Here is a 25,495-nt window from a genome sequence, read left to right on the forward strand (position 1 = left end):
GTCCGTCCTCCCTGGACTAACCTATCCCCTCCCTAACTCCCCATCTACACTCACATTTACTGGCTCCATCCCTGCCTCTTTGACCTGTCTGTCTCCTCTCTACCTATCTTCTCCTTTATCCATCTTCTATCGGCCTCCCCCTCTCTCCCTATTTATTTCAGAACCCCCTTCCCCTCCCACATTTTTGAAGAAGGGTCTAGGCCCGAAACGTCAGCCTTCCTGCTCCTCTGATGCTGCTTGGCCTGCTGTGTTCATCCAGCTCTACACCTTGTTATCTCTTCTAACCCTCTGGATGTTGAGTTGACACAGAGTGAGTTATTTAATCTAAGGAAGGGTTGTTTATTTCCGATTTTATTGTCTGCAATTTCTGAACCAATTGGCACTTTACTTAAAGAAATGTATCAATTAAAATGGTGACATCTGATTTAAAACTTCAAACAATATTTCCCAGAATTGCTTTGAGGGAAATGCAGAGTCATTATTGTCAATAATAACACAGTGTGGAGCTGGAGGAGCACAGCGGGCCAGGCAGCATCAGAGGAGCAGGAAAGTTCAACGTATCATTCTCTGCCACTTCCGCCACCTGCAATCCGACCCCACAACCAAAGATATATTTCCCTCCCCATCCCTATCTGCCTTCCGCAAGGACTGTTATCTCTGCGACTCCTTCATCCACTCCACACTCCCCACTCGCCCCACCACCCCCAGCACCTTTTCCTGCAACTGCAGGAAGTGCTACACCTGCCCCTATACCTCCCCTGTCACCTCCATTCAAGGCACCAAACAACCCTTTCACATCAGACACAGATTCACCTGCACATCCGTCAATGTGGTCTATTACATCCGCTGCTCCTGATGTGGACTCTTCTACATCGGTGAGACCAAGTGGAGGCTCGGAGAACACTTTGTAGAGCACCTGTGCTCTATTCGTGACAAACGACAGCACCTTCCAGTCGCGAACCATTTCAACTCCACATCCTACTCCAAGGGTGACATGTCCATCCTGGGCCTCCTCCACTGTCACAATGATGCCACCCGGAAACTGGAGGAACAGTACCTAATATTCCACCTTGGGAGCCTACAACCCAATGGTCTCAATGTGGACTTTGCCAGTTTCAAAATCTCCCCACCCCCAGCCTCATCCCTCTTTCTATTTATTTCGGAGCTCCCTTCCCCCTCCCCCATTTCTGAAGAAGGGTCCCGACCCGAAATGTTGACTTTCCTGCTCCTCTTTTTTTTTCTTTATTCATTCACATGATGAGGCAGCATTTATTGCCCAGAGAGCAGTTAAGAGACTGTGGGTTCTGGAGTCACATGTAGGCCAGACCAAGTAAGGATGGCAGTTTCCTTCCCTAAAGGGCGAGTGAACTTAGATGGGTTTTTCCAACAATCAACAGTGGATTCGTGGTGATCATTAGATTCTTAATTCCAGATATTGATTGAATTCAAATTCCACCATCTGCCGTGGCAGGATTCGAACCAGGGTCCCCAGAATGTTATCTGGGTCTCTGGATTAACAGTCCAGCGATAATACCACTAGGCCATTGCCTCCCCATCCTCTGATGCTGCCTGGCCTGCCGTCCTCCTCCAGCTCCACACTGTGTTATCTCTGACTCCAGCATTGGCAGTTCCTGGTATCTCTTATTATCAATGATGCTGTGTCATAGAGCTGAAGAAGTTCCTAGATCGTATTTGATTATCACATTTCCACAGAAATGTCCACTGCTAAGCAAATTGATACCAGTCTGGGTTCCTGTTTCTGTACACAAGGCCATTAGGTATAGGAACAGAATTAGTCCATTTCTGCCTTCTCCCTGTAACCTTTGATCACTTTCCTATTCAAGAACCTACCACTGACTTAAAAACACTCAATGACTTGGCCTCCGCAGCCTTCTGTGGCACAGTTCCACAGTCACCACTCTCTGGCTGAAGAAATTCCTCCTCATCTCAACTCTAAAACGTCATCCTTTTGCTCCGAGGCTGTGCCCTTTGGTCCTAGTCTCTCCTACTGTTGTAAATATTGTCTCCACGTCCACTCTATCCAGGTCTATCAGTATTCTGTCAGTTTCAGTGAGATCCTCCCTCATCCTTCCAAATTCAGAAGTATTAGTTGTTGGAATGTGATTGTGTGTATGTTGATTGAGAATAGGTTTCTACATAATGTGCTGTGACTCAATGTTGGCACTGCCTCCTCTGGGCCTGTGTAGGTTCTTTTAATACCTCTGAATCTGAAGACTGGGGGCTTATGCCTCACTCCAGAGGCTTGGAGCACAAGCTCGAGGCTGGTGATCCCGCTGGAGTTCTGAGGGACCACTGCACTGCCAGAGGCACTATCTTTCACATTGGACATGAAGTCAAGATTCCTTGAGCTAATTAAGCATCAGCTGCCAATTTCAGAATCACATCGAACAGCAAATGTTTCATTTCGATTTTGCAGGTGCAGACTGGTTGGGTAGGGCCTATATTTCACTTGTTGTCATCAACAGAATGAACATCCTGTTTGATTCAGTCAAATACTTGATGACATATTCTGCACTGACACTGAAATTCGTACATAAAATTGTTCAGTTGTCTGCCTGGTGGAATGTCCTGAGAATGTTATCAACTATTGTAAGATAGTGAGTTGCACTTGGAACATGGCTTATTTACTCTCACGAGAAGCAACAACATTCATGCTCAGGGACTCATTTCCTGCAAACAAAGGAATATGTTCAATAACAAACACAGACAGTGCTGAAGAAACTCAGTAGATTTGGCAGCATTCTGTGAAGTGATAAAGAGTTTATGCTTCAAATCCGATCTGACTCTTCTTCAGAAGTAATGAGCTTGATGTCTCAGGCTGAGTGGGCAAAGTGCAGAAAGGCAAGGCAGGGATGCTATGAGTATATGGGTAGGCTCAGAATGAATCTTCGAGTAACATCAAAAACAAGTAAAACTGTGAGAGAGAAAGAGGCAAGGCAATTTCAATAGGCACTGCATTCTTCATAAAGTCTTATCTTTACTTTTAGCTGCCCAGATCCAGGTGTCTGGTAATCAAAATTTGCCAGAAGACTTGGTAAAAATCGAGATCTGGCATAACACCATGGAGATAAACTGGAGAAGGGTCATGGGAGCAAAGAACTCTGGTAAATGTTTAGTTTATTTTGTATCCAGATTTGTATTTCTGAACTCCCTGTGTTTAGAATTGCTTCTCTTCGCTTCCTTCTTTCCCTCCTCTCTCTCTCTCTCTCTTTCTCTCTGCTTCCATTAACCTCATTCATTCCTCCCTTTCTGTGCTGGCATTCTTGGGATGAAGGGGCTTGTCTTATGAAAGAAACATGAGGAGATAGTTTTATACTCATTGGAGTCCAGAAGAATGAGCAGTGATCTTTCTGAAATATATAGGATTCTGAGGGGCTTGACTGGACAGATGCTGAGAGGATGCTTACCCTTGTGGGGGAATCTAGAATTAAAGGTAACATCACCATAGTCCTACCAAACCACAGGGCCAGTCTCTCATTAGAGAGAGGTGACTGGTGGTGTTTTAATCAATATAGTGTGGAGCAGGAGGAGCACAGCAGGTCAGGCAGCATCAGAAGAGCAGAAAAGTCAACGTTTCAGGTCAGGACCCTTCATCAGGACTGGGGATGGGGAAAATAGCTTTGAAATAAATAGTGGAAGAAGGGGTGGGGCTGGGAGAAGGTAGGTGGGATGGTGATAGGTGGATGCAGGTAGGGAGTGGTGGGGATTGGTCATTGGGATAGGAGGGGAAGGTAGGTGGAAAAGAAGTGGACAGATTGTGTCAGGTCAAGGAGGCGGGGATGAGAGGGATGGTTGGATGTGGGATGAGGCCGGGCGTGGGGAGATTTTGAAATTGGTGAATTTTTTGTTGAGGCTTAAGGCTCCTGAGGCAGAATATGAGGTATTGTTCCTCCAGTTTGCCCATGGCATCATTGTGACACTAGAGGAGGCCCAGGATGGACATGTCACCAAGGGAGTGGGAGGGGAAGTTAAAATGTTTGGCAATCAGTAGATGTTGTTGATTATAGCATACAGAGCACAGACACTCCGCGAATCGGTCACCGACTCTGCGCTTGATCTCACCAATGTAGAGCAGACCACATCAGGAGCAACGGATACAGTAGACCACGTTGGAGGATGTACAGGTGTCGGATTTAGAAAGTTTGTCTGGGGCCTTTGATGGAGGTTAGAGGGGAGGTGTAGGGGCAGATGTAGCACTTCCTGCGGTTGCAGGGAAAGATGCCTGGTGTTGTGGGGTTGGTGGAGAGTGTGGACCGGATGAAGGAGTCGTGGAGTGAGCAGTCCCTATAAGAGACAGATAGGGGTTGGGACGGAAAGATCTCTTTGGTGGTGGGGTTGGATTGCAGGTGATAGAAGTGGCGGAGGATGATGCACTGGATGCAGAGGCTGGTGGGGTGGTATGTGAATTGCTATCTCCTGGTAGTGTTTTAAATTGAGAGTCACCACACCTCAGGCAAGGGGAGAGGTTGAGAAGGAAACACCTTCATGAGAACCTCAGCTGGTAAAGGAATTGAACCCATGCTGTTGGCATTACTCTGCATCCAACCACCTGAGAGATGCAATGGCCTATTGTTCTTATTGTTGGGCTGTTAGTGCAGAGACACAGGTAATGTTCTGAGGACCTGGGTTCAGATCCCAACATGACAGATGGTGGAATTTCCCTCCCATAAAAATCTGGAATTATGAGTCTGATAATGACCATGAATCCATTGTTGATTGTTGGGAAAAACCCATCTGCTTCATTAATGTCATTTAGGAAAGGAAACTGCCATCCTGGTCTGGTCTACATGTGACTCCAGACCCACAGAAATGTGTAGTTGACTCTTAACTGCCCTCTGGGCAATTAGGGATGGGCAACAAATGTGGACCTGGACAGTGATGCCATCATCCCATTGAATATAAGTGTGAGGTCATCCATTTTGGTAGGAATAACAGCAAAATGGACTATGTTTTAAATGGTAAAAAATTGCAGCACGCTGCTGTGCAGAGGGACTTGGGTGGCCTTGTGCATGAATCGCTAAAAGTAGGATTGCAGGTGCAGCAGGTGATTAAAAAAGCAAATGGAATTTTGTCTGTCATTGCTAGAGGGACGGAGGTTAAAAACAGGGAGGCTATGCTGCAGCTGTATAGGGTCCTGGTGAGGCCACACCTGGAGTACTGTGTGCAGTTTTGGTCTCCTTACTTGAGAAGAGATATACTAACACTGGAGGGGGTGCAGAGGAGATTCACTCGGTTGATTCCAGAGTTGAGAGGGTTGGATTATGAGGAGAGACTGAGTAGACTGGGATTATACTCATTGGAATTCAGAAGAATGAGGGGAGATCTTATAGAAACGTATAAGATTATGAAGGGAATAGATAAGGTGGAGACAGGGAGGTTGTTTCTGCTAGCAGGTGAAACGAGGACTGGAGGGCATCGCCTCAAAATAAAGGGAAGCAGATGTAGGACTGAGGTCAGGAGGAACTTCTTCACCCAAAGGGTTGTGAATCTGTGGAATTCCCTGTCCAGTGAAGCGGTTGAAGCAACCACGCTGAATGTTTTTAAGGCAAGGCTAGATAAATTTTTGAACAGTAAAGGAATTAAGGGTTATGGTGAGTGGGCAGGTAAGTGGAGCTGAGTCTCAAAAAGATCAGCCACGATCTTATTAAATGGCGGGGCAGGCTCAAGGGGCCAGATGGCCTACTCCTGCTCCTAGTTCTTATGTTCTTATGAATGCATAAAAAAAGAGCCAACTAACCCTGTTAATCTGTAACTAGGGGCCACAGGTCTCCCATTGCAAGGGGAGATGAGGAGGAGTGTCTTCTCTCAGAGGCTTATTAGTTTTTAGATTTCCCTGCCCCAATGTGGAGTGGAGATTGGGTCATCAAATTTATTTAAGGACAGAGTTTTGATTGTTAGGAGTCATCGTTGGTGGGGGCTGGAGGGAACATGCAGGAAAATGGAGTTAAGGTCACAATCAGGTCAGTTGTGATTCTATCGAATGGGGGAAATTGCTCAATGGGCTGAATGGTATATCCCTGCTCCTAATTGTGTATCTTGCATCGAAATTGTTTCTAGGCCTTGGAAAACAGGTAGAGTGGGAATTCTTCAGTGAAGGCCAATCAGAGCGAATACTGTGGCACTGTGGGTAGTCCAGCTGCTTGGGGGCTGAGGTGGGGAGAGGACTAAAGAAGTATGAAAGGGCAATAATGGTCAGGGATTTGTTAGTGAGGGAGCACACAGGTGCTTTGTGCATGTAGACATGACTCCAGCATGGCATATTGCCTCCTGAGTGCCTGAGTCAAGGATGTCATGGAATGGCATGCGAATACCGAAGGGAGGAGATCAGCCAGAGGTCATGGTCCACATTGGGACCAATGGCAGATGAAGAGAAAAAAAGGAGTCCTGAAAATAGACTTCAGGGGATTAGGTAAGAAACTGAATAGCAGGACTTAAAGGTAGTGATCTCTAAGTTCTTCCCAATGCCACACAGCTAGCCAGCTAGTATAAAAATCAAAGGATCAAGCAGATGAATGCATGGCTGGAGAGATGGTACCGGGAGGGGGCTTTAGATTCCTAAGGCATGGAGCCTGTTTTTGGGAGGGGTCTGCTGATGCTTTTGGGCGTGAATTTTAATTAGATTGGAAAGGGGATGGGATCCTGACAAATAGTTCAGAGGTAAGAGAAGTGGGGACAAATGAAAGTTTAAAACACTGGTGAGTAAGTCCGGAAGGCAGAGGAAACAGGCTACTTAGGAAAGGATAGATAGGAAAGAATTGAATTGAGCAAGGCTAAGTGGAATATATTTTGATGCAAGGAGACTGAGGAATAAGACCGACACGATGAGGACATAGATAGGCAGGTGGGAGTTTGACATCATGCTATAGCTTTACTGAAAGATGCACAGAATTGGCAGCTCAGTGTTTCTGGTTATAGGGTATTTAGACGAGAGAGAAGGGTAGAAGAGGGGTGTTGTTCTAATATTTATGAAGGAATCAATTATATCAGTGAGGAGGGATTATATCTTGGAAGGATCATCAAATAAGGCCTTTGGATAGAAGTAAAAAGCACAAAAAATGTAAAGCACTGTTGGGTGTGTATTAAAGGCCCCTACACAGTCAGTGAGAAATAGACGATTAAATATGTATCGTTTGACTGTTACTGTTGTATCTCCAGAAGTGGAGCATCATCAGTCTGTGCCTCCCTCTGTGTGGAAGTTCTGCAATGTTCGGAGAGCGAGGTCCTATCGTAAAAGCAGTTCCCAACTGGGGAGACACCAGTTTCACTCACTGTGAATGAGCTCTGTCTCTGAGTAATTTAATCTATATATTTGTGGCAAATGAGGAGTGCAGAAAACTAGAAGTCGCTTCAAACACCTAAGTTGTGTTTGTAATATTCTATGACTTGTCAGTAAATAGTAAGTTCATCACAGCAGTGAAATTTTATCTTCTTAGTTTGTGAATACCACACCAATTGATATTTTGTAAATAAAGATTATCTGCTCATTATCTCATTGCTCTTTGTTAAATGTTCCGCACATATTGGCAAAGATATTTAATTGGCTGTAGAGTGTTTTCGGAAATCCTGAGATCAAGAAAGGTGCTATATAAATAGAAGTCCATAAATATGCTTGTGAGCTCTTGTGATAACAAATCAGTACTGGTACAAACTTTCCCACCTCTTCTCATGCAGTACAAACTGCTGTTTTCTCTTAGATTTAGTATTCTTGCAATTCTGTCCTGATGAGTACAAGGTGGAAAGTTTTGAACATTTCTCCTTTTTTAGCCATATTCAGCTCCTGTGCTGCTAAGCGACTCATTTTCTTTTACCATGTTTAAAAATTGCTTTTCTATTATTATGGTCATTGGCCAACGCCATTTATTTTGGCTAGTGCTCTTTATTAATATTTGGAACCACTCCACAATGCATCATTGGAATAGATACAATGAGCTGTATAATAGATTTATACCTAACTCAACCACTGTTACCAAATTATTTCAGATGACGACACTGATCAAAGTCCAAATCACTTTGCTCCATCAGACTTTGCTGCAGTCTGCTTCTTTGTATTCAGCGACATGGAATCCATTTTGAACAACGAGATCCGTAAAGATGGGGTCAAGCAATTGGAGACAACTGAAGGAATAGGCTGGTTTAACTCCAAAGTGGTAACAGCCAGAATCAGTAACAAAGCAGCCAGTCGTGAACTGACAGAAATGGTCAATTTTACACTGAAACTCAACCAGGTTTGTAAGGGAGACTGAGGCTTTTCATGCAAAGGGAACTGTGGTGGTCCAAGATGAAGGATTGGACAGTATAGAGAGTTGTTTTACTCTGTATCCAACCGCCATGCTGCCCTGAACGTGTTTGATGGGTCAGTGTAGAGGGAGGTTTACTCTTTCTAACCCCGTGCTATCCCTCTCCTGGGCGTGTTTGATGGGGAAAATGTAAAGGAAGCCTTATAGGATCATAGAGTCATACAGCACAGAAACAGACCCTTCAGTCCAAATTGCCCCTCATGTCTTTTATAAATCTTTCTCCTCTCACCTTAAAAAATATGCCCCCTAGTCTTGAAATCCCCCACCCAGGGAAAAGACACCCACTATTCAACTTATCTCTACCCACATTATTTCATAAACCTCTGTAAGTTACTCTGCATCTAACCCCATGCTGTCCCTGTCTTGGGAGTGTTTGTTGGGGCAGTGTAGTGAGAGCTTCACTTCCAGTTTAAAAACATAGAGGGAACTTTACTGTGCAGCTAACCCTGTGCTGTTCCTGCTCTGGGAGAGTTTGATGGGGACAGTATAGAGAAAGCTTTACTCTGTATCTAACCCTATTCTATATCTGTCCTCAGCATGTTTGATGGGGACAGTGTAGAGGGAGATTTTGCTAATGTTGCTTCCATAAGGTATGAAATATCTTTTTGCCTCGTAAGTTGCTATTGTGAAGAGGTTACTATGTACTCATTTGCTGATTGTTTTCTGTACTGGCACTGTTGACAGAGGTGTGAATATTTATGTCTGTGGTAGGCGTAGGCTGTTTAACAAGGTTTGTTCCTTCATGCAGGATACCAAAGATCACGAGAAGGCCAAATGCGTTTACTGGAAGATAACAGACGGGGCAAGTTTCTGGTCCCTTGAGGGCTGCTTCCTGATTAGTTCCAATGAAAGCTACGTAATGTGCCAATGTAACCATCTGACGAGCTTTGCTATTTTAATGTCTCCGATTGAGATTGAGGTAAAACATCATTCAAACTCCGGTCAAAGTGGGAAGTAAACATAGAGACAGAGGAAACAGAAAAGTGTAACAGTCAGAAACCAGCGATTGAGAGAATCAAACAGTCAGGAATCAGACACACAAGAATGAGATTAAATGAAGCTGGACAGTCAGAATAACACCCAAGGGTGACAGACAGCAGAAAATTGACTCCATTAATGACTACGAGTGATCTAGAGAGTGAACCGACAGACACCCGAAACACCACACAGTGAGCCAGACTGTGATTTCAGAGAGTGACCCAGACTAACACCCCAGAGTGACCCAGACTAACACCCCAGAGTGACCCAGACTTTGACCCCAGTATGACCCCAAAGAGGGGTCAGACCATGGCATCCTGGAGTGACTCCAGAGACTAACAGTGTAGTGATCTGCAGACTCCAGAAAGTCACACCACAAGTGACCAGAGATTGACACAGAAAATTACTCCAGTGAGTGAATGTGTTGAAGACCCAGGAGCTACCTCAGGGAGTGACCCCAGGTAATGATCCCATGGAGTGGCTCCAGACATTGACCTGAGAAAATGAACCATCAGCAGGAAGCAAAACAATGAAGCCAGTCAGAATGCAGCGAGAAGCAGACAGGAAGCAGAAGATGGAGGGCTGTGAGAATATTGTCCCAGAATTAACATTGTGTTACTGATACCAAGTATTAACCTGTCAGTGATCACAGTGCAGCCTCTCTGACACTTTCAAGAAACATTCACTGCTACACCTGGGTCTGGGATCTCTGCTGCAGAATCTCAACAAGATATAATTGTACACCATGTGACATCAAGTGAAACCAGAGTTTCAATTCAGTAAAGTAGTGTGACATTCTCAGGGACAGAATAGATGGAAGTACACAGAACATCAGCATTGCCAACTGCATGCAGATAGATGGGTTGTTCCATGGAACTGGGCTGAATTGTGTTTCCTCTTTCTGAAATGAATAAAGGGGGAAGTGAAAGCTTTAAAATTATCATGGGGATAGAATCATAGAGTCAGACAGCACAGAAACAGACCCTTCGATCCAACTTGTCCATACAACCCTTTAGGCTTTCCAAACCAAGCTGTGTTTTGTCCATTATCTCTCTAAACCTTTCCTTTTCCTGCATCTATCTTTAAAATGTTGTAACTGTTCCTGCATCTGCCACTTCCCCTGGCAGTTCATTCCATGTATGAACCACTCTCAATGTGAAAAAGTTGCCTGAGCACATAAATCAGACCTGACACTCTAATCTCATTCCTGAGGTAGTGTGACACTGTCTGGAGTGCCATCGTTCAGTTGTGAAATTAAACCAAGGACCTATCTGCTCTGTTCAGAGGATGGTAAAGATCACTTGGTGTTATTTTTAAGGAAAATCATGGAGTTGTCTCAACATCAATATTTATCCCAGAAGCAACATCCCTGATCATTACTCGAATCAATGTTCACTAAAAGATGAACAAAGTATGAAACAGGTAATGGTAGCGTGGTAGTGGCCCTCCCCCTGAGCTACGAGACCTGGGTTTAAGTCTCACCGACTCCAGAGATGTGTAATAACACCTCTGAACAGTTTGATTAAAATGCTGTGGATGCTGAATATCTGAAATAAAAACAGAAAGTGCTAGAGAAACTCAGCAGGTCTGGAGAGAGAGAGAAACAGAGTTAATGTTTTGAGTCCAGTACGACTCTTTTTTTCAGAATAGGCTATCACTGTTTCACCTGAGTGAAATTTGCCAAAGGACCATGGATTCATTTGAAAGAGATGACTGGCAGTGTGTTTAATCTGGAGATGACAATGCCCAAGGCGAGGAGTGAGCTTAAGCAGGCAGGATCTTTATGGTGGTCTCAGCTGTTCTGGCAATTGAACCTGTGCATCCCTCGCCAGCAATCCTTGTCTCATGAATGAATAAAGTTTCTCGCATTTGGGGAAGGGTCCATTTGACTGGAAGATACTGAATGTAACTCAAGTAAAAGCAAAACACTGCGAATGATGGAAGCCAGAAACAAACACAAAATCTGGAGAAAGTCTGCAGGTCTGACAGCACCTATGGAGAGAGAAACAGTTAAAGTTTTGAATTTTGTATGACTTCTCTGTCAAACGGTGAATATGATACCTTTATTCAAAACAGGAGGGAGACAGAAAGCAGGAAACTAAAAGCTAGTTACTTTAACATCCATGAGAGGGAAGATATTAGAAGCTATTATAAAAGATTCTAGAGCAGAACTCAGAAAAATTCAAGTAATCAGGCATTTGTGAAATGGAAATTGTGCCTAAACAATTTATTGGAATTCTTTGAAGGAGTAACACATGTTGTGGGTAAAGTGTCAGATGTGTTGTACCTAGATTTCCAGAAGGCATTTGATAAAGTGTAATTTCAAAGATTATTGTGGCAAATGAAGTTTCATGATGGAGGGGTTAATATATTGGCATGGATAGAAGACTGACTGGCTAACAGGAGTTAACGTAAAATGGGTTAGCAAGATACCGTGTGTGGTGTACCACAGGGATCAGTGCTGGCACCTCAATTTTTAATAATTTGTGTTGATGACTTGCATGAAAAGATTGAAGATGTGGGGTAGCTAAATTTGCTAATGTCACAAAAATAATAGAAATGTAAGTTGCATCGAGGACATATAGGAGCTATGAACACATGTAGATAGATTAAATGAATGCATGATGATCTTGCAAATGGAGTATTATGTGGGAAAATGTAAAATTGTCTATTCTGTCAGGAAGAATTATAAAGAAGCATATTATTGAAAAGGTGAGAGGTTTTGTCGCTCTGAGATGTAAAGGGACTTGTGCATCTGCAGCACATGAATCACAAAAGACTATAGTTTTAGTTAGCATTTGGGAAAACTAATAGAATGTTATCATTTATTGTGAGGGGACTTGAATATAGAGGTATGGAAGTTATGTTTCAGTTATACAATGCACCAATGAGACAATGTCTGGAGTATTGTGCGCAGTATTGGTCTCCTTATTTAAGAAAGGAAGTAACTGTGTATGAATCAGTTCAGAGGAGGTTTACTAGGTGGAAAGTCACTGGACTCAAAATGTTGATTTTGTTTTTCAGTCCACAGATGCTGTCAGACCTGTTGAGTTTTTCCAGCATTTCTGTGTTTGTTTGCTTCAGGACTCCAGCATCCGCAATTCTTTGTTTTATTTCACCTGACTAACAGCTGGAATAGATGGGTTGTCTCAGGAGGAAACATTGGAAGGTTGAGGCTTGTATCTGCTGGAATTTAGAGAAGTAAGAGGTGTCTCAGAGTCATAGTTCATCGAAACAGACCCTTCGGTCCAACTAGTCCATGCTGAACACAATCCCAAAATAAACTAGTCCCACCTGCCTGCTCCTGGCCCATTTCCCTCCAAACCTTTCCTATTCATGTACTTATCCAAATGTCTTTGAAACGTTGTAATTGCGCCCACATCCACCACTTCCTCAGGAAGTTCATTCCACACACAAATCACCCTCTGTGTAAAAAATTTGCCTCTCATGTCTTTTTTAAATCTCTCTCCTCTCACCTGAAAAATGTACCCCCAAGTCTTGAAATCTCCTATCCTAGGGAAAAGACAACTACCATTAATTCTAACTATACCTGTCATTAGTTTATAATCTTCTGTCAGGTCGCCTCTTAACCTCCTTGGCTCCAGCAAAAAAAGTCCCAGCCTATCCAGCCTTTCTTTATAACTTATATACCCAGCAACATCCTGGGAAATTCTTTCTGAACCCTCTCCAGCTTAATAAGATCCTTCCAAGACTGGGTGACCGGAACTGGATGCGGTACTCCAAAAGAGGCCTCACCAATATCCTATACAAACACAACATGACTTCCAAACTCATATATTCAAGGCACTGAGAAATGAACGCAAGCGTGCCAAATGCCTTTCTAACCACCCTGTCTGTATGTGATGCAAACTTCAAAGACTTATGCACCTGCCCCCTTAGGTCCTTCTGTTCTACAACACTACCCAATGCCCTACCATGAATTTTATAAGCCTTACCCTTGTTTGTTGTACCAAAATGCAATACCTTGCATTTATCCAGCTCCCTGAAAGCTGCCACCCAGGTGGATAGAGTTGTTAAGAAGGCGTATGGTGTGTTAGCTTTCATTAATAGAGGGATTGAGTTCAAGAGCCGTGAAGTTATGCTCCAGCTGTACACAAGCCTGGTTCGGCCACATCTGGAATATTGTGTCCAGTTCTGGTTGCCTCATTACAGAAAAGATGTGGAAGCATTGGAAAAGGTGCAGAGGAGATTTACCAGGATGTTGCCTGGAATGGAGGGAAGGTCTTACGAGGAAAGGTTGAGAGAGCTAGGGCTTTTCTCTTTAGAACGATGAAGGATGAGAGGTGACTTGATAGAGGTGTACAAAATGATCAGAGGCATAGATAGAGTGGACAGCCAGAGACTTTTTCCTAGGGTGGAGGTAGCTATTATGAGGGGGTGTAGTTTTAAAGTGAGTGGAGGTAGATACTGGGGAGACGTCAGAGGTAGGTTCTTTACTCAGAGAGTAGTCGGAGCATGGAATGCATAACTGGAGAGGCTAGTGGAGTCGGCCTCATTAGGGGCATTTAAGCAGCTATTAGATAGGCATATGGATGATAGTATAAGGTAGGGGTGGAGGTTAGATCGACCTTAGGATTAGGGTAAAAGTTCGGCACAACACTGTGGGCCGAAGGGCCTGTACTGATCTATGGTCTTTGTTCTATGAACTCCATCTGCCATTTGTCGGCACATTGACCCATTTGATCAAGATCCCTTTGTAAACTCGGAAAATCTTCTTCACTGTGTACAATGGCACCAATTTTGGTGTTTGTCTGCAAATTTACTAACCATTCCTTCTATATACTCGTCCAATCATTTGTATAATTATTTTAGATCCTGAGAGGTCTTGATAGGATGATGTGGAGTCAACACCCCTTCTTGTATCTAGAATTAGGGGACACGTTTAGAAATGAAGGGTTGCCCATTTAAATCAGAGATGAAAGCAAAGTCATAAACAAGAATCCTTACATTGCAGAAAGATGCCATTTGGCCCATCAAGTCTGCATCAGCCCTCCGAAGCTCATCCCACCTATCCCATTACCCTACATTCACCATGGCTAATCCTCTGAGCTTGCACATCCCTGAACTTTATGGGGCAATTTAGCATGGCCAATCCACCTAACTTGCACATCATTGGGCTATGAGAAGAAACTGGATCACCCAGCAGAAACCGACGCAGACACAGGGAGAACATGCAAACTCCACACAGACAAGGCTAGAATCCAACCCCTATTTTCGATAAAATAGAAGGTGAAAGGTCATCAGAATGCAGACTTCAGAATACAATCAGATCTTCCATGATTGTATTAAACAGCAAAACAGGCTTGAGGGGCCAAATGGCCTACTCCTGTCCCTTACACATGTGTTCATACGTCTGTACATTTGGGGAATGGGGTCAGTTTGCTTGGACAGTTGGTTTGTTGCTGCCGCTCTGCATCGCAGTGTGGGTTCAATTCCTGCACTGGCTGAGGTTACCATGAAAGATTCTCCTTCATACCCTCTCCCTTTACCTGAAGTGTGTTGACCCTCAAGGTTAAGCCACCACCAGGTGTCTCTCTCTCTCTCTCAGTGTCTCTAATGTGAGAGCAGCCCTATGCTCTGGGAAGACTATGAAGACTTAAGTACTTTATATTTGTGGTCATGTGAATAGATTCAATATCCAGGGGTCCAGGCTAATGTTCTGCTTTTGTGGGTTTAAATCCCACTGAGGCATCTGGTGGAATTTGAACATAATTACTAAAATCTGGAATTGAAAATTAGTTTTAGTGAAGGTGACTATGAAACCAACGTCGATTGTTGGAAAAAACATCTAGTTTGCTGATGTCCCTTGGGGAAGGAAATCTGCCATTCTTATCCAGTCTATGACTCCACACCCACAGTCAATTTGATTGACTCTTAACTGCCTCGCAAGGGCAATTATGGGCCTGAAGCAGAGGGTGGGCAACATAGGGTGGGCATGTTAGTGATGCCCACATCCCCTAAGCAAAGCTGAGAAAGGAGGAAATTCCGGACAAACTTCTTTTTGCAGAGAATATTTAGAATATAGATGTCACTAGCATGCAAAACGACTGAGGTGAATAGTGTTGATTTACAGGAAAGCCAGATAGACAAATGAGGAAGAAAGGAATAGAAAGTTCTCATGATGATAGAATGAAATGTCAAGAGATAGGGGGTAGGGTTGTATAGAGCATAAACATCAGCACGGGCCCAATAGTCTGAATGGCCTGTTTCTATTCTGTACACCCAATGTAATTCAGTGAGAGCATCCAAACAGCTGTGCCCCAGCATGTAATTCCCTCTTTGTCGTTGCTGCAGGAAGGCTGGTCCTTGTTGCTGATCAGCACAGTCGGGCTCACAATATCCCTGCTGTGCCTTGCCGCCTCCATCGTTGTGTTCACAAGGTGCCACTCCATCCAAAAGGCCAACATCATTGTGTACAAGCACCTGAGCATCAACCTCTTCCTGGCACAGCTCATCTTCCTGACAGGAATCCATGTGACAAACAAGGTGAGAAAGCCGGCCCGTAGACCACTTCCCTCAGATAGGCAGCTGAACCCAGGCTCCTGATCCACGCCACAGGACCCTCGCCCTGTGCTTTCTCCCTGAGCTGTCTACCATACCCCTGCATTATCCAGAAATTCACCAAAGATCCTCAGACAACTAATGCCCAGATTGAACAGAAAAATTAACTTTATTTTGCCTTAGCCTCTAATGCAGGTTTTTGTATGCCAATTATTTCTCAGATGAACTGCTCTCAGTCTGGCCAAACTCATTCTTAACTTCCTTATTCTGGTCTTGACACTTGATCCTCTCTTTCTGTCATTCGATCATAGGATATCACCATCCGTAGTTGCCCTGGAGAAGGTGGTGGTGAGCTAGCTTCTGGAGCTGCTGCAGTTCGTGTGGTGTAGGAACACACACACACACACGCACACACACACACACACACAGTACTGTTAGGGAGGATTTAGACTGAGCATCAGTGAGGAAAAGAATATATTTTCTACGTCAGGATGGAACGGGGCTCGGAGGAGACCTTGCAGGTGGTGATGTTCCTTTGTATCTGCTGCCCTTGTACTTCTGGATGGTCACAGCCACAGGTTTGGAGAGTCCTACAGAAGGACTGGACTAACATTCCCTCTAACCTTCCCTCCCCTGCTGTGTGAAAGAACAAAACTTGTGAGGAATGAGGAGGGTTGCCCCGATGCCCTGCTCTTGCTGATATTTTTAGACAGAGGTGCTGGGGAATGTGGCATTTTGTTTCATTTAATATTGGTGGTGGGCTCCCAGGGGGATTCCTGTTGGCCAAGAGAGTGCTCATCCACTGCCCAGTCCAAGATTTCCACCAGTCCTTCCTTACCAAAAGAGGAAATCGACATTTGAAGGAACAGAGAAGTATCCTAAGGATTGGCTGATCATTTGCTTCATCAGTTTTGGCACTGGTCCTGTATGCCATGATGAATGGGGACCACAGAGGAGTCTCCACGGGAGGTACCTCAACACCAGCTCATCCATCATTATTGTATCCGTTCCACAGCGGATGCACAATTGGTTTTGATGAGTATCTGGAAGTGGAGCCCAGCCCTAAGTCCTTCCTGGCCCCACTCAGATCTCAGTGAATATCCTGCGCAACCCTAGATGGGATTGTGAACGGAATTCCATTTGCTGTCATCATCAAGATGTACAGTCAGACACGGAATAACACAGTTAAAGCCACAGAGATCTACACCGCAAAAAATAAATGCCGTTCAGCATGTTGCACCTGTGCCAGTGAAAAGCAGGCACCTCACAATTCTAATCCCATTTTCCAACACTTGGTCCATAGCCTTATATGCCTAGGCATTGTTAGTGCACATCTCAATACTTCTTCAATGAAGGTTTCTGCCTCTCCCATCATTACAGGCAGTGAGTTCAACTGGGTGAAAAAGTTGTTCTTCATATTCCCTTTAAATCTCCTGGCCCTTACCTTAAATCTGTGCCTCTTGGTCATTGATCCATTCCTCAAGTTAAAAAGTTTCTTCCTGTCTATGCTGTCTTTGCCTTCATAATGTTTCATAACTGAAACTCTCAGTCCACCTGATCAGCCTGTCTATATCCTCCTGTAGTCTAAGGCTGTTGTCCTCACTGTTTACTGTTCTACCTCAGCTCAGGTGAGCACCTACCGCTCATCAATATAACTTCCATTACGCCATCCTCCTCTATCTGTTAGTAGATCAGGGCCCTGCTGATAGTTGAATGATCTTTAAAATCAACAGAGTCTGGCCCAAAATGCTCCAAAATGCAGCATTACAGTGCAGAAATGTACTGTAAGGGTACTGTAAGTGCATTGGGACGTGCCATGATGATGTAGAGAGACCAGAACATGTTGAATGTTAAGATCAGAGGGTGTGGGGTGTTTGTGGTTGCTGCCTATGGTGTGTGGCTGAGATATTGATGCCGCGTGTGTCCAAGACAGAGCTTCAGAGGAGCAAGTGTTGAGCTGCAGTTACCAGGGACCTGTGCAGAATTTCACTTTGGGAATTCTCAGCATCCGGTTTTTATCTGGCAGGTTGTAGAAAAGGAACCTGCCTATTAATGAGACAGGATTAAATAATAATGAGGATGATATTGAATAATGTTCCCAGTTAGTAGACCCCACACTGCTCATTAGTGAGAATCTCATGTCCATGTCCAGAACTATGTTGGAAAATACAAATTGTTGCTCCTGACATCAAGAAAGACCTCACTCCGACTTCTCACACAAATCTTCCAGATTTCTCACCATAGCCCATGTCATTCAGGGCCTGGGAAGATTCTGCCCCTTTCTATTGGAACATGACCAGTGCAGTTACTGCCCATTATAAACATTTTAGGAGTTATTGTTCAGATATAAAATTGTTGCTGCCCATATATAGTGAGCTGTTAATATCTATATGTAAGATCCACTGATTCTGTCTGATAAATAAGCTGTAAGTGTGAGAGATAACATTTTATTTCACAGTAAAGTTCCTGTGGCCGTGTGCGATGCAACTTCCTCCAATGCAGTGGCTGCTCGCATAGATAATGTAAAGTGTGTAAAAATATTGAGGTTGGTGCTCAGAATCGCAGTGTATGAGACAGTCTTGCTGAAACATTTCCTTTGGTGAGGTTGGAAAGTCATGAGATTAGGAACATCGTGTCTAATCCTGTGTGAGTGCAAGGGATCAGATGGTGTTAGCTAACTATGTATTTTTAGTTTAAGAAGGCATCATGAGATTCACTAGGTTGATTCCGGAGTTGAGGGGGTTGGCTTATGAGGAGAGACTGAGTAGATTGGGATTATATTCATTGGAATTCAGAAGATTGAGGGAGGATCTTATAGAAACATAAAATTATGAAGGGAATAGATAAGATAGAAGTAGAGAGGATGTTTCCACTGGCAGGTGAAGCTAGGACAAGAGGGCATAGCCTCAAGATTAGAGGGAGCAGATTTAGGACTGAATTGAGAAGGAACTTCTTCACCCAGAGGGTTGTTAATCTACGGAATTCCTTGCCCAGTGAAGTAGTTGATGCTACTTCAGTAAACGTTTTTAAAGATAAGATAGATTTTTTTTGAACAATAAAGGAATTAAGGGATACGGTGAGAACGCGGGTAAGTGGATCTGAGTCCACGAAAAGATCAGCCATGATCTTATTGAATGGCGGAGCAGGCTCGAAGGGCTGGACGGCGTCCTTATGTTCTTATGTTCTTTTATGTGAACTTATACTGTAACAGAAACTGTATTGAGTGTGAAATTTAAATGGATGGAAGGAATAGATGTCCAGCCAGGAATGCTGATATGTTCTCAGCTCAGTTCTGCTCGTTCACGGAATAGAGTGTGTATGCAGTCTTAGATGTATGACAGTGTGAGATGTTTGGAGGTGATGAGTTTACAAAGAACAAGAAGAACAAATAACAGAAAAGCACGGGAACAGGCCATTCGACCCAACAAGACTGCACCAACACGTGATGCTTTTTTAAACTAAAATCCTTTTGCCCCCATGTGGTCCGTATCCCTCTATTCCCTGCCTACTCATCTATCTGCCAAGATACCTCTTAAACATTGCTGTTGTATCAGCCTCCACCACCTCCTCTGGCAGCACATTACAGGCATTTATGACCTTCTGTGTAAAAAGCTTTCCTGTCTCATCTTTTTAAACTTTCCCCCATTTACCTTAAATCTCTGTCCCCGAGTAATTGACGTTTCTTCCCTGGGAAAATGACTCTGATTATCAAATCTATCCATGCCTCTCATAATTTTGTAAACTCCTATGAGGTTGTCCATTTCAACGTTCAAGTGAAAACAAACTAAGTTTGTCCAATCTCTCCTCATCACTAATAACCTCCAAACCAGGCAACATCCTGGTTAACCTTTTCTGTGATAACAAGGTGTGGAGCTGGATGAACACAGCAGGCCAAGCAGCATCAGAGGAGTAGGAAAGCTGATGTTTCGGGCCTAGACCCTTCTTCAGAAACCTTTTCTGTACCTTTTCTCCAAAGCTTCCACATCCTTCTGGTGTGGCGACCAGAACTGGACACCGAATTCCAATTTGTGGCATAAATGCTAGCCTTGACTCAGAAACAGAAATTGTTGGAAAAGCTCAGCAGGTCTGGCAGCATCTGTGGAGAGAAATCAGAGTTAACATTTCGGGAACTGATGGTAGCTAGGAAAATGTCAATTTAAATGCAGAAGATAGGGTGAGGGGAGAGAAAAAGGGAAAAACAGTAGGTGGGGATAGAGCCCAATGAGAGAGAAAAGAACAGCTGGACAGACAAAGGAGTGGATAACAATCTGGCAAGGAGGATGAATAGCTATTAATGGGGACTGTTAGTGACTAATAATGGTTTGTGTGTAATAGCAGAATGTGATAACAATGTCTGGTGTGTGGGGTAGGGGTAAGGACATGTGAGAGCTCAAGCCCTAAAGTTCTTGAACTCTATATTGCATCCAAAAGGTCCCCAAGCAGAAATGAGGTGTTGTTCTTTCAGCTTGCGCTGAGCTTCAGTGGAGCACTGCAGCAGGCCTGAGACAGATGTTGGCCAGGGAACAGGGTGGTGTGTTAAAGTGGCAAGGAACTGGAAGCTCAGGGTCTTTTTTGCGTGCAGAACGTAGATGTTCTGTGAAGCAGTCACCCAGTCTACGCTTCATTTTCCCAATGTAGAGGAGACCACATTGTGAGCAGCGATTGCAGTAGACTAGATTCTGGGAAGTGCAGATAAAGCCCTGCTTCACCTGGAAGGTGTGTTTGGACCCTTGGATACTGAGGAGGGGAGAAGTAAGGTTCTGTGATTGCAGGGGAAGGTGCCGTGGGGCTGTGACTGGGGTGTTGGGAATGAAGAAAGAGTGGACCAAGGTGTCCCAGAGGGAATGCGGAAGACTGACAAGGGAGGGGAGGAGGGTATGTGTCTGGTGGTGGCATTCCACTGGAGTTGGCAGAAATAAGAGCTAATGATCTTCTATATGTGGATCCTGGTGGGATGGTAGGTAAGGACAAAGGGGACCCCATCGCAGTTGCAGGAGGGAAGAGAGGGGGTGAGAGCTGAAGTGTGGAGTTGGGTCGGACCCGGTTGAGGGCCCTGTCAACAAAGGTGCTGGGGAATCCTCATTTGAGGAAGAAGGTGGACAGTTTGGGGTTTTTTTTGTCAACGTTCGTATCATCAGACCAGATGCGGTGGAGACGGACGAAATGGGAAAAAGGAATAGTCTTTACAAGAAGCAGGGTGTGAGGATGTATAGTCATGGAAACTGTGAGAATTGGTGGATTTTGGTGGCCAGGTTATCCCCAGAAATGGATACAGATGTTGAGCTAGTGAAGGGAGAATTCAGAGATGGACCAGGTGAAAGTGAGATTGGGGTGGAAATCAATAAAATGAAATCAATAAACTTTTCCTCTTGAGGATGAGAGAGGGAAGCAGCACCAATGATATCATTGATGTACAGGAGAAACAGTTGTGCGTGGCACCCAGAACAGGACTGGAACAAAGCATGTTCCAAGGAATGTTTAGGCTGAACAGCGTATTTCTGTGCGGTGAATTCCAATGTAATTCAGTGAAATTTGAGCAAAATCTGCCCAGTATAATGCTGACAAGACAGCAAAGATTACAACCAGCAGCAGTTAAACACAGACATGGCAATCTCTCATAGTAATGTGAGCAGAGGAAGTCACACAATCCATTATAGCCATTGCTGGAGATATGATTATTAGAAACAGAGAAAATAGGTGCAGGAGTAGGCCATTTGGCCCTTCGAGAGTGCACTACCATCCAATATGATCATGGCTGATCATGCAGTTTCAGTGCCCCACTCCCACTTGATCTCCACACCCCTTGTCCCTCCAGTTGCAAGGGAACGTCCAGCTCCCTCTTGAATGTATGTAATGACCAAGCCCCAACAGCGTTCTGTGGTAGAGAATTCCACAAGTTCACAACTCTCTGAGTGAAGAAATACTTCCTCATCTCAGTCCTGAATGGCTTACCCCTTATTATTGGAACAGAGCAGTGTAATGTTCCTCAGCTTTGTGGAATTCATGCTAATCTCTTTGATCATTTTCACATACGTCTAAACCAGAGAACTTGAGGTTAGGAGGCATGTGACACTGTTCCTTTACCTCAGAGAGCAGGGTGCGAAGTCAGCCCACATATACTGCGTTCTGTGTTCTAGCCCCTGTGTGTGAAATGAGTTTGGATAAACTCGATCCAAATCCCACTGTACATCTGAAATACATTACTGGCTGGCATGATGGATGTGACTGTGTACTAAGCAGGTCCCTGCTCGCTTTTAACGGGAGTCTTGTCCACAGCCTGAATTGCCACTATTAATATTACATCGCCTGGCGACACAATGGGTGGGAGGTTGATATTTAAGGTATTAACCACTCACCTGACTCTTCCGTGCCCAATGGAGGGCTGGATTAAAATCAAGGCCAATTGGGTTTTATCAGCCAGGTCACTTGGTGGACTCAAATCTTGTAATTTGTGAAACTGACCTCATTATGTCTCTTAATTTGTCATTTAGCTTCAGGTAAAATGTCCACATGGAAGTTTCTGGATTGTTGTACAAAGCCAACTGGTATCACAACGGCTCTCAGGGAAAGGGACAGGACAACTGTGCCCAGTCTGGGCTGATGCACATGTATCAAACTCAGACATTGTGGTCTTTCCAACCAAACCCAGATCCATCCTCAGCTCCTGCTGGTTGAAACGTTGATGGACCTGTGCATGGGGAATGGGTGAAGGATTGGAGAATGAGTAAACCTTTTCAGGACAGTAAGAGAGGCAACTGAGGAACAAAATTCTAAAATGCTTCATTGTTTATCTCCTAGTGGCCTGCTTCATTTGGAGGCTGTGGTCAGCTCAGACATGTCCGCCTGGTTATGCCGAGCAAAATAATCATTGTGCGGGTAAGTGTTAAGCAAGATCAGGAGACCGTTGCATGATTGAAGACAATGCTCAGGTCTTTCCCCATCAGTTTCTGACCCTTTCGGCCAGACTAAGAGGAAGCTGCAGTGTCTGTATGTTACAGCATGGATGGATATCCCACAACCATGCCTCGCACCCATACGCACACCCAGACCCACACCCATACCTAAACCCATACCCATACCCAGACCCACTCCCATACACACACCCATACCTAAACCCATACCCATACCCAGACCCACACCCATACCCATACCCACACCCATACCTAAACCCATACCCAGACCCACACCCACACCCATACCCACACCCACACGCACACCCAGACCCACACCCATGCCTAAACCCATACCCACACCCAGACCCACACACATACCTAAACTCATACCCATACCCAGACCCCCACCTATACGCACACCCAGACCCACACCTAGACCCACACCTATACGCACACCCAGACCCACACCTATACGCACACCCAGACCCACACCCAGACCCACACCCATATTTAAACCCATACCCAGGTTCTTTACTCACTGTTATAGTGCACATTCACTCCGAGCCTTATCTAGATGCTCACAGAATCCCTGCCTTATGTTATCTTGTCTTTTTGTGCTTTACACCTCAGCCCCACACACCAGGCTCATAATTTATCTGATGAAGAGTCGTATGCATAGGATCTAACATGACTTGGCCGCATGGATTCAGAATAGGTTTGCCCATAGAAGGCAGAGAGTATTGGTGGAAGGTTGTTTTTCAGGCTGGAGGTCCATGGTGTTCCATAGGGATCCATTTACAGTTTGTGATATATATAAATGACTTGGATGAAAATGTAGATGGGTTAGTTAGTAAGTTTGCAGACAATACAAAGATTGGTGGAGTTGTGGACAGCGTAGAAGGTTGTCAAAGGATACAGCAGGATATAGATCAGTTGCAGATATGCGTGGAGAAGTGGCAGATGGAGTTTAATCCATATAAGTGTGAGGTGCTGTACTTTGGGAGATCAAATGTTAAGAAAAAGTATACAGTTAATGGGAGGACCCTGAACAGCATTGATGTACAGAGGGATCTTGGAGTTCAAATCCATAGCTCCCCCGAAAGTTGCCAAACAAGTAGATACAGTGGTAAAATGGCGCTTGCCTTTATTGGTCAGAGAATTGAGTACAAGAGTCAGGATGTCATATTGCAGCTTTATAAGACTTTGGTTAAGCCACATTTAGGGTATTGTGTCTAATTCTGGTCGCCACATTAGTGGAAGGATGTGGACGCTTTGGGGAGAGTGCAGAAGAGGTTTACCAGCAGCTGCCTGGCTTACAGGGTATGAACTATAAGGAGAGGCTAGAAGTACTGGGGTTATTTTCTATGAAGTGGCGGAGGTTGAGGGGAGACTTGGTAGAAGTCTATAAAATTATGAGATGTGTAGATAGGGTTGACGGTCAGAATCATTTTCCCAGAGCTGAAATGTCTAAATATGGGTCATGCATTTATCGTGAAAGGGGGAAAGTTCAAAGGAGATGTGAGGGGCAAGTTTTTCACACAGAGAGTGGTGGGAGTTTGGAACATGCTGCCAGGGGTGGTGCTGGAGACAGATACAATAGGGGTGTTTAAGAGACTTTTAGATAAGCACATGAATATGCAAGAAATGGAGGGATATGGACAAAGGGCAGGCAGAAGGGATAAGTTTAATTTGGCATTATGTTCGGCAAAACACCATGGCTGGAGGGCCGGTTCGTGTGCTATACTGTTCTATATTCTGTGTATATATCAGATTTGAAACGTTAATTCAGTTTCTCTCTCCACAGATGTTGCCAGAGTTTCTCCAGCACTTTCTGATTTTTTTCTTCAAATTTCCAGCATTTGCAGTATTTTGCTCATACTACTTCTGCCTGGCCTTGCTATTTAGCACAGACTCAAAGGAATGAACCATGTCATGGTTATCAGCAGGTCACAGGCAAGTCATAGAAACACAGAGAACAGGAACAGGAGTAGGCCATTCAGCCCTTCCAGCCTGTTTCAAAATTTATTAAGATCATGGCTGATCATCCAATTCAGTTGCCTATTTTTGCTTTTCCTTCATATCCTTTGATCCCCTTAGCCTCAAGTGCTATATCCAGCTCCTTTCTGAAATCCTACAATACTTTGGCCTTGACCACTTTCTCTGGTAGCGAATTCCAGAGACTCACCACTCTGTGGGTGAAGAGATATCTCCTCATCTCAGTCCCAAATGGTTTACCCCATATCATTAAACAGTGACTTCTGATTCTGGACTCTCCCGTAATTGTGAACATCTTTCCTGTATCTTCCCCTGTCTCATCCTGTTAGAAGTTTATAGTTGTCTACGAGGTGCCCCTTCATTGTTCTGAACTTCAGTGAATGTAATCCTAACTGATATAATCTCTCCTCATATATCAGCCCCACCATCGCAGGAATCAGATGAATGCACTGCCTCCTTGACCGCAACATCCCTCTTCAGATAAGGAGACCAAAACTGCCTACAAAGTCAACGGCGACAGACCTTGTTCAGAAGTTCCTGCACGATGTGCCCCCTAATTTTCTTAATGGCTTCATGGCTCTCAAAGGCCTGTCCACAGAAAGCAGTAGGATGATCAGCCATGATCATATCGAATGACAGAGGGTACTCGAAGGGCTGAATAGCCTACTCCTGCTCCTGTTCACTATGTTTCTATATTCAAGGCACATGCAATGGATTTCCGCATGACAAAAAAGTTGAGGGTTATGAGGAACAGACAGTAAAGTGGAGTGAAGGCCACTATCAGGTCAG

General features: G+C 44.3%; 1 protein-coding gene across 1 annotated transcript in view; it reads left to right on the forward strand.

The window, feature by feature from the left end:
• LOC109921003 (adhesion G protein-coupled receptor E1-like) overlaps positions 1 to 25,495 on the forward strand; it is a 70,474-nt gene that overhangs the window by 10,216 nt on the left and 34,763 nt on the right. The window contains 5 exon segments of the mRNA XM_048617827.1: positions 3,009 to 3,125; positions 8,002 to 8,246; positions 9,067 to 9,265; positions 15,612 to 15,803; positions 22,617 to 22,694. Coding sequence (XP_048473784.1) covers positions 3,009 to 3,125; positions 8,002 to 8,246; positions 9,067 to 9,265; positions 15,612 to 15,803; positions 22,617 to 22,694 — 831 coding nt within the window.

Source organism: Rhincodon typus, chromosome 38, assembly GCF_021869965.1.
Source record: "Rhincodon typus isolate 14 chromosome 38, sRhiTyp1.1, whole genome shotgun sequence".
Taxonomy (NCBI): domain Eukaryota; kingdom Metazoa; phylum Chordata; class Chondrichthyes; order Orectolobiformes; family Rhincodontidae; genus Rhincodon; species Rhincodon typus.